General features: G+C 41.1%; 1 protein-coding gene across 1 annotated transcript in view; it reads right to left on the minus strand.

The window, feature by feature from the left end:
* Window positions 1-3,634: 3,634 nt before the first annotated feature.
* Window positions 3,635-19,107, minus strand: part of LOC116978996 (interleukin-13 receptor subunit alpha-2-like) — a 31,364-nt gene continuing 15,891 nt past the window's right edge. The window contains exons 5-10 of the mRNA XM_033030355.1: window positions 12,712-12,832; window positions 11,581-11,765; window positions 9,772-9,914; window positions 8,447-8,594; window positions 6,990-7,122; window positions 3,635-6,541 (exon numbers count right to left, since the gene is read on the minus strand). Coding sequence (XP_032886246.1) covers window positions 6,460-6,541; window positions 6,990-7,122; window positions 8,447-8,594; window positions 9,772-9,914; window positions 11,581-11,765; window positions 12,712-12,832 — 812 coding nt within the window. The 3' untranslated portion in view covers window positions 3,635-6,459. The remainder of the gene's footprint in view (window positions 6,542-6,989; window positions 7,123-8,446; window positions 8,595-9,771; window positions 9,915-11,580; window positions 11,766-12,711; window positions 12,833-19,107) is intronic.

Genomic DNA, 19,107 nt, shown 5'->3' on the forward strand with positions numbered 1-19,107 from the left:
ACTCCACACCCAGGCAGTTAAAAGGAAAGCCAACCTCATTACACAGGATCCCACCCACCCCCTGCACAAGTCCTTCCAACTTCTGCCATCAGGCCGCCGATATAAAGTCCCCCTATCCAAGAAAAACATCCACAAAAACTCATCCATACCCATTGCCATAAACAGCTTAAATAAAAAATGAACAATGGACAAATTAACCCTGACGCACTGTCACTTTACACGTATCCACAACTTTTATCTTGTCTATTTTTACAGTTTTAAATCTTTATACTTGCTTTTAAGATCTATACACACTGTGTGTGCTCGCAGAAATCTGTGTTGTATGACTGCTTATCAGTACATTGTCCTGGTTGTATGTTGAGCCACGTCAAAGAAGATTTTCTGTTACGACAGACAATAAAGTTTTCTGAATCTGAATCTGAAACTTCCCCACCACCGATGTCAGGCTAACTGGTCTATAATTCCCTGCTTTCTCTCTGCCTCCTTTCTTAAAAAGTGGGATAACATTAGCTACCCTCCAATCCACAGGAACTGATCCAGAATCTAGAGAACATTGGAAAATGATCACCAATGCATCCACAATTTCTAAAGCCACCTCCTTGAGTACCCTGGGATGCAGATGATCAGACCCTGTGGATTTCTCACCCTTCAGTCCCATCAGTCTACCCAACACCATTTCCTGACTAATGTTAATTTCCTTCAGTTCCGCCGTCACCATAGATCTTCTGTCCCCTAGTGCGTTTGTGAGATTGTTTGTGTGTTCCTTAGTGAAGACAGAACCAAAGTACGTGGAACTCATTTGAAACAGCAGGGCTCATAAGGCTGTGGGCTGTTGGAATTGGGATTTGAACAGGCATGTGCTGGATGGCCAGCAAGTACACAGTGAGTCTAAGGGCTTGTTCCCGTGCTGTGTGACACTGAGGCTCTTTGACTTAATAAGCTCTTTTAGCATTAGTTTCTATGTGAGTGCGGCAATCACATTTCAAGAATAGTGTACATTTGTGTACATTTCAAGAATATCTCCATGATGCACTTCCAACATTCTGTGGTCCTGAAATATACTGCTCACTTCCAAATCTTCCTTTTAAAAATCAATAGACAATAGGTGCAGGAGTAGGCCATTCGGCCCTTCGAGCCAGCACTGCCATTCAATGCGATCATGGCTGATCATCCCCAATCAGTACCCCGTTCCTGCCTTCTCCCCATATCCCCTATCTTTAAGAGCCCTATCCAGCTCTCTCTTGAAAGTATCCAGAGAACCGGCCTCCACCGCCCTCTGAGGCAGAGAATTCCACAGACTCACAACTCTCTGTGAGAAAAAGTGTGTCCTCGTCTCCGTTCTTAAACTGTGGCCCTGGTTCTGGACTCCCCCAACATCGGGAACATGTTTCCTGCTTCTAGCGTGTCCAAACCCCTAACAATATTATATTTCAATAAGATATCCTCTCATCCTTCGAAACTCCAGAGTGTACAAGCCCAGCCGCTCCATTCTCTCAGCATATGACAGTCCTGCCATCCCGGGAATTAACCTTGTAAACCTAAGCTGCACTCCCTAAATAGCAAGAATGCCCTTCCTCAAATTAGTGGACCAAAATTGCACACAATACTCCAGGTGTGGTCTCACCAGGGCCCTGTACAACTGCAGAAGGACCTCTTTGCTCTTATAGTTGACTCCTCTTGTTATAAAGGCCAACATGGCATTTGCTTTCTTCACTGCCTGCTGTACCTGCATGCTTATTTTCATAGATTGATGAACAAGGATCTTCAGATCCCGTTGTACTTCCCCTTTTCCCAACTTGACGCCATTTAGATAGTAATCTGCCTTCCTGTTTTTGATACCAAAGTAGATAACCTCACATTTATCCACATTAAACTTCATCTGCCATGCATCTGCCCACTCCCCCAACCTGTCCAAGTCACCCTGCATTCTCATAGCATCCTCCTCACAGTTCACACTGCCACCCAGCTTTGTGTCATCTGCAAATTTGTTAATGTTACTTTGAATCCCTTCATCCAAATCATTAATGTAGCTATTTAGGTTACTTTCCAAAGATTACTGGGATAGCTCCTCATTTTTGGGAGTTGAATCTATCCCACAGATCTTCACATGGCCTGCCATTTTCTAGTTTATATATTCATAGAATCATTAAGCAGAGGGGATTAAACCAGTATGTCTATGCCAGCTGAGAAAGAGTTCCCAGCCATAAAAACTCCCTTCCAGCTCTTGGTTATAGCCGTCTATATTACAGTATATCTAGTGTACATTACAATATACTGTATTTTAAATGGTTTCTCCTTCACCAGCCTTTCAGGTGGTGAGTTCTGGATTCCCATCATTTAAGCTACAAGGACATTTTTCTTAATCCTCCTCCAATCTTTTGATAAATTACTTTGGTAGAAAATGCATATTGGTTATTGAGTTCCTCTCAATGGAACCAGATCCTTTCCTTGCTTTAGTGGTGCCAAAGATCACAGAGAAGGCAGGAGAATGGGGTTGAGAGGGAAAGATAGGTTAGCCATGATTGAATGGCAGAGTACGCTCTGCTGCTATGTCTTATGAATTTAAGAAACATCTGGTCACGCAAAATGTAACACAGTACAAATTAACTAATCTCCTAGGCTCTTCTATTCCAAAGGAAATAATTTCAGACCGCTCAATATTAGCAGAAATGCTCCAGTCCTGGAAAATGCCACAAAAATGTCCTGTGATTTATTTCAAATGCTGTCATGCTCTTCCTGTTATGCAGTGGTCAGAACTGCACACACGCCTTGCTCGATACTTACTAAAACAAAATGTTGCCAATTTGCCAGAGTAATAACAAAAGCAACAACTTTCCACGTTGCTTCATCGGTGCCTTTATTCCTTTATTCCTTGGAGCACAGGCAGGTGAGGTGTAATCTTATAAAGGTGTATAAGATTCTGAGAGGAATATGTAGGGTAAATGAGTCTTTTATCAAGCGTAGGGGAATCGAGAACCAGAGGGTAAAGATTTAAGGTAAGGGGGAAAGAAATTGATAGGAACCCGAGGGTCAACATTTTTACATATAGGGTGGTAGGTATATGGAATGAGCTGCCAGAGGATGTAGTTGAAGGAAGTATTATCTTCCATGCTTCCATGCTGTTTAACTCTATAAGACAAGAAATATGAATGGGGAAGCTATATACTGTAGCCTCTGACCTTTTTTGTGTCATTTTTCAAGATCATGGATAAACTTCCAGCTCAATGCCAAATTCCTGCTTTGTCTTCCTATCCCTAAATACCCTTTCTGCCCAGAAATCTATAATTCTCTATTTTGAATTTAGATAACAACTGAGTTTCCACAGTAGAAACAATGAACAGCAGATGCTGGTTTATAAAAAGGCAAAGGGGCTGCAGTACCTCAGCAGGTCAGGCAGCAGTCTGACAAAGGGTCTTGACCCAAAACATCACCTGTTCATGGTCTCCCAGAGATGCTGTCTGATACGTTGATTTGCCCCAGTACATTACCTTTTTTTTAAATCTTAGCTTTGACTGCTGGTTCGAGATAGAGAATTCAAATGTTTCACTCCCCCTTGATTGTAAGAATTTCTTATCTCAATTTTAAACATCTTATCTCTGACCACGGTACACAAATTCCCAAGTTAGAGGAAACATTGAGGTTTAGATTGGGTTTATTATTGTACAGTGAAAAATTGTTTTACATGCTATCAAATGAGATAATTAAATACAATTGAGCTAAACTCAAGTAAAATTGGTAGAGCAAAGGGAAAGATACAGAGTGCAGAACATAGTTCTTAGCATTGTAAAGAGAATACTATTAGAACAACTAAAAATGTTGCTAGACTTACAGATTTGAAAGAGTACGACGATTTTTATCGGAGGATGGTAGTTTCTCCTCTGGGTTCTGCAAGCAATCAATCACCATTTACATTGCAACTGGCGTATGAAGGCCTTTTAGAATGTTATAACTTATTAGAAGTTGTCTCATCTCATACTTTTGAAGAATTAAAAAAATACACATCCCCGTCTACCCAATCTCACATAGTATGACATTCCAACTATCTTGGCAACTAGTCTAATTATCTAGCCAGGCTCTAGCTCATCAGGTTTGACTCCAGCAAAGTCGTCTAATCAACCAACATCCTGGATAATCTTTGCAGCACAATCTCATCCTTCCGGTAGAGAGGCAGCTGGAACATCAGACAATCTATATAATTAAAAGTCTAAACTTGACCACTTCCTGTTTGCACTGTATATTGATTTTAGAAAAAACGCTACCACTTATGGCTATGATTTTTGGCCATCTTACTCAGTCTTCCTCATCAGATGCACAGGATTTTTCCCATCGATGAAAAATAGAAGAGTTATTGGTATTTAAAAAATGTTGAGATTCTCTCTCCTGTCAATCACTGCCATGAAGGCCACGCCCCTTCCGATGGGAGGGGGAGGGACTATAAAACCCAGAAGTGGCTCAGTCTCTGAAAGATGGGGGAGGGAAAGGTCACCTCGATGGCCTTGCACCCTGCTTGAAATGGTGGGAAACTGCTTTTGGTGGCCTTGCACCCTGTTTGAAATGGTAGGAAACTGCTTTTGAATTTGGTGGCCTTGCACCCTGCTTGAAATGGTATGAAACTGCTTTTGAATTTGGTGGCCTTGCACTCATCTTGAAATGGTAGGAAACTGCATTTTAATTTGGTGGCCATGCACCCTGCTTGAAATGGTAGGAAACTGCATTTGAATTTGGTGGCCTTGCACCCTGCTTAAAATGGTAGGAAACTGCATTTGAATTTGGTGGCCTTGCACCCTGCTTAAAATGGTAGGAAGCTTCATTTGAATTTGGTGGCCTGCACTCTGCTTGAAATGGAATTTCAAGGAATAGCATAAGTCAACTGCCAGCCCACCGGTCGTGAGTGAGTGAGCTGCCAGCACACCAGGCTTGAGTGACTGAGCTGCCAGCCCAAGAATCCATTTGGCAGACAATGTCCATACTAGCCCTCTGGAAACCAGTCCTTTCAGCCCACAAACCCATACTAGCGCTCCAGAAAGCCTCCCCCCCCCCCCCCCTACTTGCCACCAATATTGGAATTGGTGGAGAGGTGGAATATTGCATTGGGGGACCAGCCCTCCCATGTGAACATGGGACTCAACATCTAGTACTCCATGGACATGAGATGGTCAAAAATGTTGGCATGGAGGTTGTGAGCCAAAGGATCCATTTCTGTGCTGCATAACTCTAACTTGTGTGAAGTTGCAATATAAGGTCTCAATATTTATATCCTTTGATTCAAAGCATGAAGGCCAGCACCCCACATGCCTTCTTCATCACCCTACTGACCTGTATTGCCACTTTCAGGGAATCATTGATATAGATTGCAAATAACTGGGGATCCAAGCATCTGTTCTAGTGTTGCCACACTGGTCACAGCATGCCAGTCAGAGAAAGGTGCACTTATTCCCATCCTTTGCTTTATATCCAATAGTCAATACTTCATTCATACTTGTACCCCGAATTCCATGTGCTCTAACTGTATCAACTTGTGTACAACATATTGATTTTCAAAAATCAAAATACATGCATTAGTTACCCACTTATTTATTCCACTAGGTGCATCCTAAACAAACCTCAACAGATTTACCTTAATAAATTCTGTCAACTTTGTCAATCCTCTTATTCTTTTTGAGCGGTATGGTTAACACACCATCCATTATAGATTCTAGTATCTGCCCTATGATAAACAGATCTGTAGTTCTGTTTTTCTCTCCCTCCATTCTTAAATAGTGCCACAACCAACCCTTGATTGCCCCTGGTGCTTTTACAGATGACAATCAATATTGCAGCTCATTCTATTTCCCCATTAATTCCCATAACTAAAGTCAAGCAGATATTACTGCAATTAGTAAACACAAGAGACTGCAAATGCTGAAAAAAAAAAACCTAATTGCTGGAGGAACTGCAGAAAGAGATCTTCTTCAAAGTGGCATCCTTCAATCTGAAGAAGCGTTCTGACTCGAAAAATCATCTGTCCATTTCCCTCCACTGCTGTTGCCTGACCCACTGAGTTCCTCCAACAGTTTGTTATTTGTGCTGTAATCCCTTTCCAAGGCATGATATCAATCTTCTAGCACACCAGACAAGACCAGTTAAGGTCAGAGTCTCCATTGTTTCCTTTCCTACTTTTTATGGCATCCCGGAAAATATTTCTTAATTGAAATTTTCACGAGAAATGTCTTGTGAGTTGCAGAATGAGTTTTTCTAAATTACTGAATTTGAAAATAACTGCTGCAATGATGCCTTATCTAAGGTTACCCTGACCTTGCAATGTGACTGTTAACACTATAAACATTTCCGGAGCATTTAAAATATCAATGGCTCAATACATACAAGCTTATTTTTATATGCAAGATAAAAAAAAAGATATACATTTAGAATGCAATTAGTAGATAGTATTAACAATCAGTAATATTATTTTAGAATATTTCAACAGTTAAGGCAGTTTCTTTCATTGACGCTTTTGGTTTCTTCAGTGAGTAACGTGTTAACCTTTTTCTTTGAAAATGATCTGAAAAAACAAAAAAAATAGGTAAATATTCAATAGCATAATGCCCACTTCACTTTAAGATGAAATGAGATACACCTCTGTTGTGCTTAAGTTGCTTTATGCTAAATCACAGATGTAGATGATATAATCTTTACGGAATCAAAATACAAACCTATAGATTATCAGCTTGAATTGTTTAGTTCATCAGCTCTGCATACAGCAACAGGCTGCACTTTGGTTACATGTGATATATTGGCAGAGAAAAAAAAATCTAAATCACATTTTTATCTAATTTAAAATAGCTGGGCAGTGAAAATGTAAGAGTGAACACAATAATTAATGACTTTTATGATTATTGTAATTAATCATATTTTCACAATATTTTTAAGTATTAATGTCACCGACAATATCTTAAAAACAGGAATTAAAAAACATTGGCTATGATTGCCTTTGTATTAAATATCCTTACCGTTTCCATCTGACCCAGCAGGCAAGAACACCCACAAGTAATGCCAATGAGATTGATGCCAAAGCTGCGAGTAAAATCAGCTCTCTGAACGAGTTACGTTTGATAATGGTATGCTCCTCTTCTGCTGGATAGTCTGTAGGTTAAGAATTTCATAGAACAAGTATTTTACTTGTCATCTCATTTTATCACTAGCCTGTGTTAATTATAAAATCAGTCTTTAGTAATAAGACACTTCCATAAATGTTATATCAGCAACATCATTTCGCTCCTTAACATTAAGCCACCTGGTCAATGCAAAGAAATTACAAATGCGTCCGTTTTGGTTCCTTTGTCCAACATTCCTTCCTCAGCAAATTTTAATCAGCAACAAAAAAATAATTTGCTTTAGTTCTGTTTATTTTTCCTCAATTCAGATGTAATTAAAAAATATCAAAGGTAAGAGATCTTCATCTTCCAACAGACTTGGTAAATAAGCTAGTGGACATGAATTAAATCTGGGTATTCTAGCACTTCCTTTACTAATGCAAAAGGGAGCGTTAGACTTGTACCATCATCATGTTCCTTGTTAGTAGCCAAGTAATCCAACACAGCCTGTAGGATTGAATGATCCAGAAGCCAAAACCCCCCCATAATATTAAAGAAATACAAAGTGCTGGAAATCCTCACAAATCCTCCATTGGAGAGAGAAACAGAGTTAATGTTTCAGATCAATGCAATTTTGGCTTAAAACATAACTTTGTTCCCTCTTCACAAACGTCATCTGACCAAATTTGTGCCCTAGTAATTGGAATGGTCACTCAACCAACCATGACAAAGAGTCATCTTGTACAGATGAGGATGGCTGCATGTCTTTCCACTGCATATGTTAACAACATCATTTGAAGTCATTGAAATATAGGAGAAATTGAATTATGGGACAAAAATTCCCACAACGTCTTCCCCTGCTGGAACTGGCATGTTTAACAGACTGGCTTATGGAAAACTGTCTGATTGTTAAGAGTCCACAATTATTTGTTTAGAGTCCATAATTATAGAGTCCATGTGTGTATATATTTATATAATGGTATATGGACACACTGATCTGTTTTGTAGTAAATGCCTACTATGTTCTGTTGTGCTGAAGCAAAGCAAGAATTTCATTGTCCATCAGGGACACATGACAATAAACTCACTTGAACTTGAACTTATTTTAGTTCCCCTGCAGCATTTGCATCGAAGCAGATTTTATCCCAAGAATTTCAATATTTGGGTCATTTTGTCCAATATCAGAATTGCAGAAGTACCATTAAATTAAACCTGGGAGCACCCACCATATGTTATACGAGTTTTGTAATGAAACTTGAATCTAAAGCAAATAGTCAAAAAACTATAAAGACATTTATACATTTTAATCTCTTCTTTGTGACAGGCTTGTCAGAGATTCTCAGACTTGTTTTCATAGTGAGTTATAGATATACCTCTCAAGCACTGTGTAGAGCTCCACTCACTCCAAAAGCTATCATCAGCACAATACATGTTGACAGCTGCTCTTAAATGGACGCAGAACTTTGTTTTCACAGTTATATTCAGGAATGTAGATGTAGTTTCGTCTGGAAGTGCTTTAGACTGGAAACAAAGTAGCGAAAAATAAACTTCCAAAACTGTATGCTGTAGTAAATAATGTAAATTCCCTGAACTTGGGGTAAAGTTCAACTTGCATACTATTTTGATGAATGAAATGAATAAACAAAAGTTATTTTTCTGATTTTACAAAGGATTTACAACTGAAGCATAGGCCCTTTTTTTTATTTGGGAGGTATCAATCACAGTAAGGATGTTAGGAATGAGGAACAGTCTTTATGGATAGGGTAGGCTTTAAAAAAAAAGTAATATGCAGAGAGAAAAAAAAAAAAGACATTCACGAAGGGAATAAATCAAAAGGAATGGGACAGTGGAGTAACCATTAGAAAATGGGTGCAGGAGTAGTCCATTTGGCCCTTCGAGCCAGCACCACCATTCAATATGATCATGGCTGATCATCCTAAATCATTCTTCATGATTTTGCCTCGATGACAAAGCGGTTTAGCCTCGGGGGATACTATAATTGAACCCGATTCAGTCTAACATCCTCAATGTAGGGAACCAGAAATAGAATCCTAGGCTTATTTCAGCAACTATAAACCCAGGAGCACAATGGTAAAATTTAGTTAAATGGTCAAAAACCAAAGATTAAACCTAGGGTCTCAAACACAGTTTAAAACATAAAAATGGCCCCGAAATGCCACCCTTACGAGGGAATAAAAAGGATGAATAAATATAATGGATGATAAACGTCTGTCACAGCTTTGAACGGCAACTGAAGAATGAACCATTGGAGTAGCAATTGCTCCAAGAGCAATTGAAATATTTGCTCGATATTATTGTAGCTTTTTGCCGTCTCTACTGTCTGGGGGATTTGCAGAAAATGGAGCAGCGTGACATTGACTCAGAATACTTCACATCATACTGAATGTCAAATCTATTGGCATATTTTTTAGAAATAAGTCACAAGAACTAATGTCCAGAATTAAATCTATTGTGAAGGCAAGAAATAGAAATATATAATCAGGAGATGAGATGGTAGGAGGAGGTTCGTGCAGAGTACACAAATAACTGCGTCAACCTATCCCGGTGTTGCATTTTAGTACATTAGGGTTGAGACGTTTTTTACCATAAAAAAATCTTATCTTGTAATGTAAACCTAAGGCAAAGTAAATAGCAATGATAAAGTGAAGTTACTTGCCCAAGTTAAGAATTCACCTACCTCCCAGTCAGTGTTTTTTCCTGAGAAATTAACTTCATATTCCAGGCAGTGAGGTTTTATTTTACCAGCTGGAGGCTTCCACTCTAGATAAATACCATTTTTTGATGCAGTCATGTTAATTTCATAAGGAGCTGCTGGCTTAACTGAAAATGCAATCGGATTTCATGAGGACAGCTCCACGAAAATAATTATTGCAAATTAAATATTTATTGCTTCTTAATATGAAATAATATAGTTTAATGGTTAAATTACATTTAATTTTTCATTAGCTGCAGAAATTCTCACCCAGCCCCTCTTCTCATACAAGAATGTAAAGGCCAAAAATAATATTTCAACAACCCTCTGAAGAACAAAGCACATGGAGCTTATATTTATTTAAGGAAGCTGCTGCAAAGTGCTGAATGAAAATCAAAAAACATAATCGTTCACTTAAAAACAAAAATTCTTCCTTATTTTGATAAATCATTATGGCTTTGGTCACCTTGTGTACACAAAGGAGAGCCATGGGCACAACATGAATCCCTCTTGCACTTGATTAGTATAAGGGATAAATCGTTGGCTTTGACACCCACTGGGGTGATACAGTGGTGTAGATACTGTTGTTGCTGCTGCTGCCTCACAATTCCAGCAGTTAGGATGCAATCCTAGCCTCCTTTCCTTTCTGGAGTTTGGACATTCTCCATGTTACCACTTATGTTTCATCTGGGCAGTGACGGAAATCGCTATCAAAATATGAAGGGGACCGGGGGACAGGGGGGACACAATTTCTTTGCGGCCGCGCGCGCATGCGCACACTCACTCACACACACACGCGAGGCTTCGGAGGCTTCTGTGGGCCCTGTGAACGGTAATTTCAGCTCAATCCAGCTCAACTCTGCCTGTATCGCCGGATTAACCTACAGCCCTGCCTGGACTGATGGAATACCAGTCCGGAGCCATGGAGCTAGCGCTGCTTCTCCGTGCTGGCTGTAAGCCTGGGCCATATTTCCCGTAATTCCAGGCAGGGCTGTAGGTTAACCTGGCGGGACAGGCAGAGTTGAGCTGGGTTTAGCGCTGCTTCTCTGCTCTGGCTGTGGGCCTGGGGGCGCAGCTCCCATCTGACTCCCGACGTCTCCGGCCACCCCCGGGCGTGGGGGGCCACTCGGGTGGAGACGGGGATGGTCCAGTGTAGGTTCGGCAGCGATTGCAGCGCCGGAGAGCCAGCCGGGATCGATCCTGGCTGCGGATGAGGTGCAGGTGTGTGTCCAGGGCTGCCGTTGTGACCCTATGACCTGGGCACGTCTCCCTCCTCTAATCGCCGCGCTCTATCCTCAGTCCAACCCCCTACTTCCGCCTCTGACCGACATCTCCCTCCTCCAATCATCACGCTGAATTATGTTCCGCCCCATTGCCTGCTGACCGACGTCTCTCTCGTCCAATCGGCGCCCTCGATCAGCAGTCCCACCCCCAGTCTCACGGAAAGCGGAGATCTCACCGGGTTTTAAAATCCGGATTTAAAAAATGGGGGGGGGGGGAAACTCCCTGCCCCCCCCGGGATTTCCGCCACTGCATCTGGGTGCTCTGGTTCCTTTCCACAGCCCAAAGACACGCAGGTTAGTAAGTTAATTAGCCACTGTAAATTTCCCCTCGAGTGTAGGTGAGTGGTGGAATCTGGAAGGAACCGATGGGAAGTTAGGGGCTATAGAGAAAATGAACAGCTAGATGGAATAGTTCTGTGAGCCAATTCTGTGAGAGTCAATGGGTAGAACTGTCTCTTTCCATATTACAAGGAAATATGAAAGGCATTCATCATGCATCACTGAATCCTACCGTGATCCTGAAGTTGAAATGTATAATAAGCTGGCATCACTGGTCCCAGTCTTGAGGTGCCATTTATGCATATGTTGAAATCAGAAAACTCGATGAGACTGTCATTGTAAAAATGGCAGCCAACTTTATGACCCTGATTTTGTATGTAATTATTGCATTTCATTACTTGCTCCAGCTCTTTATGCCTGTTAATATATAAAAGCTCATTACTTTCAAGACAGTTCAGGTCAATCAAATACAAAACATGATATTTAACAGCATCCTACTCATTAACATCCTTATTTTCTAAAAATCAAACTTTTCACGTGGCAACTTAAGTTTCAAGTGGTAACTTACATTCTGATTAATAGAAGAATAGTGGACTGCTTCCACATTTTCATTTGGTGACGTATTTTTGATCAGCAATTTTACCAGAAAACTAATAGTGTACTATCCCTGCAATTTTTTTTAAATGGCAAATAGAACATCCACTAAAACAAAAAATACTGTGCACGACAAATGTGCTTTGGTATAAAATATATATGATAGTGTACTATCGTGGATGATACCTGACAAAGAAAAGTAAGGCAGGAAGAAAGCTCCTATCCCCTGTCATATTTTGTGTGGTGCCGTATTGTAATACCCCTTTTAAATATAGGCACACTTCTTCAAAGCAGCATCTCTGCATTTTAAAGGATAATATTTAAATAAATGAAACATTATGAGAAGGGTATTAGACTAAATGATGTATAGTAACTACTGTAAACTTTGATCGTGGACTTCTGTGTACTGTAATAGTGGGTTGTTAAAAACACCAGCGCATTATTATCTGAAGTCTTTAGCTGATTTACACGTTCCTATATTTCCCAACTCTTTAAAGGATAGTTGGAGCAACAGATCTGAGAAGGGTTTCGGCCTAAAACGTTGCCTATTTCCTTCGCTCCATAGATGCTGCTGCACCCGCTGAATTTCTCCAGCACTTTTGTCTACCTTCGATGCGTGGCAATTGATTGCTTAATGTGTCAACAGCAAGGATAGTAATTCACATTGTAATTTAATAATGGGAATAATTATGCATTGTTGCCTTTGACAACTTGTGCGACATTATGTAAATGTGCTATTATGTTATGCTATCAACATTGTCATACATACCAATAATAGAGTCTGTAATCGATGTCGTTTGGAGCACTCGCTCCATTCTTCCACAAGCAATCCATGTATTCCAGGTTGTAAACAATGCAATGCAAGTTCTTGATTTTGGAGTCTGCAAGCCCTTTCAAAGAGAAAATAAATTATTAATTATAATTGGAGTGTAATGAGTTGACATCAAAAATGGGATAAAAACATTCTTTTCACAAGGAGGTGGTAAGCAGATTACTGATAAATTGGTAAAGATTGTTTTAAGAATTTTTTCTAGGGCAGCACAGTGCTGCAGCAGTAGAGTTGCTGCCTTACACTGCTTGCAGGGTTAGACACCCGGGTTCCATCTGATTACGGGTGCTGTCTATATGGAGTTTGTGCATTCTTCCTGTGACCGTGTGGGTTTTCTCCAGTTGTATAGGGCTCTGGTAAGACCACATCTGGAGTATTGTGTACAGTTTTGGTCTCCTAATTTGAGGAAGGACATCCTTGTGATTGAGGCAGTGCAGCGTAGGTTCACGAGATTGATCCCTGGGATGGCGGGACTGTCATATGAGGAAAGCTTGAAAAGACTAGGCTTGTATTCACTGGAGTTTAGAAGGATGAGGGGGCATCTTATAGAAACATATAAAATTATAAAAGGACTGGACAAGCTAAATGCAGGAAAAATGTTCCCAATGTTGGGGGAGTCCAGCACCAGGGGCCACAGTCTTAGAATAAAGGGGAGGCCATTTATGACTGAGGTGAGAAAAAACTTTTTCACCCAGAGAGTTGTGAATTTGTGGCATTCCCTGCCATAGAGGGCAGTGGGGGCCAAATCACTGGATGGGTTTAAGAGAGAGTTAGATAGAGCTCTAGGGGCTAGTGGAGTGAAGGGATATGGGGAGAAGGCAGGCACGGATTATTGATTGGGGACGATCAGCCATGATCACAATGAATGGCTGTGCTGGCTCGAAGGGCCGAATGGCCTCCTCCTGCACCTATTTTCTATGTTTCTACCTATGGTTTCCTCCTACACTCCAAAGACGTTTGAGTTAGTAGATTAGGTTAATTGGCTTGGTATGTGTATAAATTGTCCCTGGTATGTGCAGAGATTACTGGTCGGTGCAGACCCAGTGGGCTGAAGAGTCTGTTTCCATGCTGTACCTCTAAACTAAACTAAATAGCAACAGTGTGTAAGAAGGAACTGCAGATGCTGGTTTAAACCGAAGATAGACACAAAAAGCTGGAGTAACTCAGCGGGACAGGCAGCATCTCTAGAGAGAAGGAATGGGTGACGTTTCGGATCTGAACCTGAAGGTCTGAAGAAGGGTCTCGACCCGAAACATCACCCATTCCTTCTCTACAGAGATGCTGCCTGTTCCGCTGAGTTACCCCAGCTTTTTGTGTCTAAATTGCAACAGTTCTGCTGGAAACGACCAGCACTGGTCTCCATAACTGTCAGGAAATTCAGAACTCTGCACATACACTTGCGAACAACATGGATGTCTCCAACTACATGAGACGTGCTTAATGACGACTGTGTTTCAACATTTAGATTCCTCATGGATTCCAGCAATGAACTACCAAAGTTTTCTGACAGTTAGAGTGCCCTCCATAATGTTTGTGACAAAGGCCCATCATTTATTTATTTGCCTCTGTACTCCACATTTTGAGATTTGTAATAGAAAAAAACACATGTGGTTAAAGTGCACAGTCAGAATTTAATAAAGGCCATTTTTATATATTTGGTTTCACCATGTGGAAATTACAGCTGCGTTTATACATAGTCCCCCCATTTCAGGGCACCATAATGTTTGCGACACATGGCTTCACTGGTGCTTGTAATTGTTCATGTGTGTTTATTTGCCACCTTAATGCAGGTATAAGAGAGCTCTCAGCACCTAGTCTTTCCTCCAGTCTTTCCATCACCTTTGGAAACTTTTATTGCTGTTATTAACATGAGAACCACCGTTGTGCCAATTAAAATCAAATAAACCATTATGAGACTGAGAAACAAGAATAAAACTGTTAGAGACATCAGCCAAATCTTAGGCTTATGGGTCTGTCCCACAAGCAATTATTTTAGGCAACTACAGACAACTAGTTTGTCACCACATAATTGCCGGTGGTCGCCGGGAGTAGTCTCCTCATTCGTGCAAAAAGTCGTAACGTCTTTCTGGGCGCCACTAAATTTTCAACATGTTGAAAACTTTTCAGCGACAGTGGATTTGACAGCAATGAGCGTAGCTTGACTTCTCCTGATGTAGGTGCTGCCTTAGGTTTACGCCAGGATGACGCAAGTTGTCGCCGGTTTTTCGGCGATCTGCTACGACTGACAGTCGCCAGCAGTTGCCTAAGAAATCGGCAAGTGGGACAGGCCCATTATCAAAATCAACTGTTTGGAACATTATTAAGAAGAAAGAGAGCACCGGTGAGCTTACTAATCGCAAAGGGACTGGCATGCCAAGGAAGACCACCACAGCTGATGATAGAAGAATTCTCTCCATAATAAAGAAAAAAAACCCAAACACGTGTCCGACAGATCAGAAACACTCTTCAGGCGTCAATGGCCACTATACGCAGAAGACTTAATGAACAGCAATACAGAGGCTACACTGCAAGATGCAAACTGCTGGTTAGCCGGAAAAATAGGATGGACAGGTTACAGTTTGCCAAGAAATACTTAAAAGAACAACCATAGTTCTGGAAAAAGGTCTTGTGAACAGATGAGATGAAGATTAACTTATATCAGAGTGATGGCAAGAGCAAAGTATATTATTTAGAGGTTTTCATTTTACGTTTCATTTTTCTAGTTTTGACAGTCACTTATGCCAGCCAGCACGATTTATTTGGCTGTTCAAACATCTCAGTGTCTGGTGTTTATTGTCGTCTTGTCACATGTCAATTCTGGTCAGCATCCAAAATTAATCCTCAAATTCCAGTCACTGTTCCACAGATATTTAATATATGATGTAGAATAAAAATAATGTTGTTTCAATTATATTGCTGACATGTCTGTGCAGAAATATCCTAGCTGTTTTGCTGACATTTCTACCACTGTGCCAAGTTAGATTATGTTAATTTAGGAATTCCATTCATTGCCATTTCTTTGATGATAGCTTTGCTAGTTTAATCAAGTTTAGATTTAAGAAGCTCTCTTATAAGCTCTTATACAATTAGCTTATTCTTTATCACAGACAAGATTACTCACTGTCAGTATTTCATTGAAAAATAGGGATTAATGGCCAGAACATTCATATGAAAGAAAAACAAAAATGCTGATGACACATGTACAAATGTAGGCATAGCCACAACATTAGATGAGCAACACAACGTCTTAACACAACATTTTGAATACACCTACTTCTCGTTATTTTGCATCCTTAAGCAAACAAGATACCCTAAATTTCCCTTAATTACCTGTTGATCACACTTTTGTTTATATTAACTAATTAATATCATACTTTTGTTTATATTAACTAATTGATTTGACCTAATTATATTAACTGACCAAACTTTTGTAAAGCAGATTGTGCTTAATTTTTAATTTTGTAATCAAAGTACATGGGCAATTTAAGCAATTGTCCTAAAAAACAATCATCAAATGAATTAATTGAGACTAGTTAGCAGATATTGAGAAACATAAATTAGTCTTGAAGTAAGGTTGCAACCCACAATGTAATCTCTCTATTTTCTTCCAGTGATGGTAGCTGACCCACTGAGTTCCTCCAGTAGCTTTTGTAAAATATGTGCTTTGATTAATATGGTGACTGCTGGTAGTGACGTTCGCATGGCCTGATGCCCCTCTCCTTTTACATGATGAATTTTTGGTTTGATAAACACTGTCAGGGGAGATTTCTGGGATGTTGAGAGAGAGAGAAAGCTTCTTACTCTAGGCTATTTAAAATGTTTCCAAACTGCTTTGTCTCTGAATAGGAGAGAAAGTGTCTCCAAATTAAATAGTTGTGTTCTTCATCTTTTTCAGAAGTCTCCTGGAATCAAGGAGAGTATTGCTTTTACTTTGATTTTGTGGGTGAGTAATTGCATGGTAACTAGACTCTTCCATAGATAGGGCAAGAGCTACCTGAACGAGTAGGCGGGTGCTCACTTTGTAGGGTGGTGTGATTATCCATCTTTACGTAGGGTTTATGTCTGCTCCCAGATACATTGGCTGAAGGTTCTCATATCCCTTCCCAAATATCCCTTCTGCAATTTGGTGGTCATAGGTTGGAAATTCAGTAAATCAATAAAAATGTTGGGTTTCTTTGTGGAATTAGCAGTACAAGTATATACTTCCCTGTAAGTGGCATCACAAGTAGGTAGGGTGGTAAAGAAGGCTTTTGGCATGCTTCATGACTCAGGGAACAGAGTATAGAAGTAGGGACATTGTTACTGTTGGACAAGAGGTTGGTAAAGCTGCACTTGGAGTATTGTATTCAGTTTTAGTCTCCCTGCCACAGGAAGGGCGCCATGGAGATGGAAAGGGTGCAGAAAAGATTTAGGAGGACGTTACTAGGACTTGAGGGCCTGAGGTATAGGAAGAAGTTGGGCAGGATAGAACTTTATTCCTTGGCACGCAGATGGCTGAGGGATGATCTTATAGCTAAAATATAAAATTGCGTGGAATGGATAGGGTGAATACACAGTCTTTTCCCCGGATTAGGGGAATCAAGAACTAAAGGGCATTGGTTTAAAATGAGAGGGGAAGGAATTAATAGGAACCCGAGGGGCATTTTTTTTTCACAAAAGTGGTGGCTGTATGGAATGAACTGCCAGAGGAGGTATATGTGGCAGGTATTATAACAACATTTAAAAGATGTATATGGACAGCTAAATGGATTCATAAGGTAGAGAAACAAAGAAAATAAGTCCAGGAGTATGCCCTTCAGCCCTTCAAGCTAGCACCACCACTCAATATGATCTTGGCTGATCATCCAAAATCAGTACCCGGTTCCTGCTTTTTCCCGATATCCCTTGATTCTGCTAGCCCTAACAGCTAAATCTAACTCTCTCTTGAAAACATCCGGTGAATTGGCCTCCACTGCCTTCTGTGGAATCTGCCTTCCACAGATTCACAACTTTCCGGGTGAAAATGTTTTTTCTTATCTCAGTCCAAAATGACCTACCCCTTATTCTTAAACTGAGACACCCGGTTCTGAACTTCCCCAATATCGGGAACATTTTTCCTGCATCTAGCCTGCCCAATCCCTTAAGGATTTTATAAGTTTCTATAAGATACCCTCTAATCCTTCTAAATTCCAGTGAATACAAGCCCAGTCAACCCATTATTTCATCATATGTCAGTCCCGCCATCCTGGAAATTAACCTGGTGCACTCCCTCAATAACAAGAATGTCCTTCCTCAAATTAGGAGACCAAAGCTGCACACAATACTCCAGGTGTGGTCTCACCAGGGCCCTGTACAATGGAGTAGGACCTCCTATACTCAACTAGAGGGATATGGGTTACACATGGGCAGATGGGACTAGCATAGATGAGGTAGCTTGGTCAGCATGGATGAGCTGGGCCAAAATACCTGTTTTTGAGTTGTATGATTCTATCACTGCTTGTTGGTCTGCGTTAAAATGCGCCAAGGGGCTTCCTTTTGTGCTGTTGGTCTCCGTGATTCGATATGTTCCATGATCTCCAGGGTCTCTGTGAGCCTTTATTACCAGAGCAGTGAGGTGCAGGAGGGATAGTTTGATAGTGGATCACGGTAGGCCATGCATTCAGATGGAGCTGGGATTAGGATTGAGATTGGCCTTGCGGCAGGAGCTAAAGACCACGAGTTAAGGGCCTGTCCCACGTGGGCGATATTTTTGCCTCATTTACGCGACAATTACGCATCACGACGCGCGTGCATTACGCGCGCATGGCGAGACGTGGTGGCATAGGCAGTGACGGCGGTAGCGCACGGCGCCCCAGGATTTTGGGATTCTCAAAATCCTCGCGCACCACCTGCGTGATGTGCAAATGACGCCCAAGTGGGACACGCTCTTTAAGGGCCTGTCCGACTTGGACGTTATTTGCGTGTCATTTACGCGACATCATTTACGCGTCATGACGCACGACGCAACATTTACGTGTCACGTGCGTTGTGACGCGCACGTGATGTACGCATGCTGTGCCTTACGTGCTCATGGCACGTGGCGGGACGTGGTGGCCTAGGCATTGACGCCCGGTCACGCGTGGCGCCCCAGGATTTGGGGATTCACAAAATCTTTGCGCGCCACCTGCCTGACTCGCAAATGACGCCCAAGGCCCTTTAGACTCCACGTGCAGCCAGCAACACCAGAGCTGGTAACCTGAATGTAGCCAGAAGCCGGAGCAGCAAACGCATGAGTGAGTGAGTGACTGAGTGAGCAGGTGAGTGAACAAGCAAGTGATTGAGTGAGCGTGTAATGAGAAGGCGAGTGAATAAGTGTGA

Source organism: Amblyraja radiata, chromosome 12 (assembly GCF_010909765.2).
Source record: "Amblyraja radiata isolate CabotCenter1 chromosome 12, sAmbRad1.1.pri, whole genome shotgun sequence".
NCBI classification, from domain to species: domain Eukaryota; kingdom Metazoa; phylum Chordata; class Chondrichthyes; order Rajiformes; family Rajidae; genus Amblyraja; species Amblyraja radiata.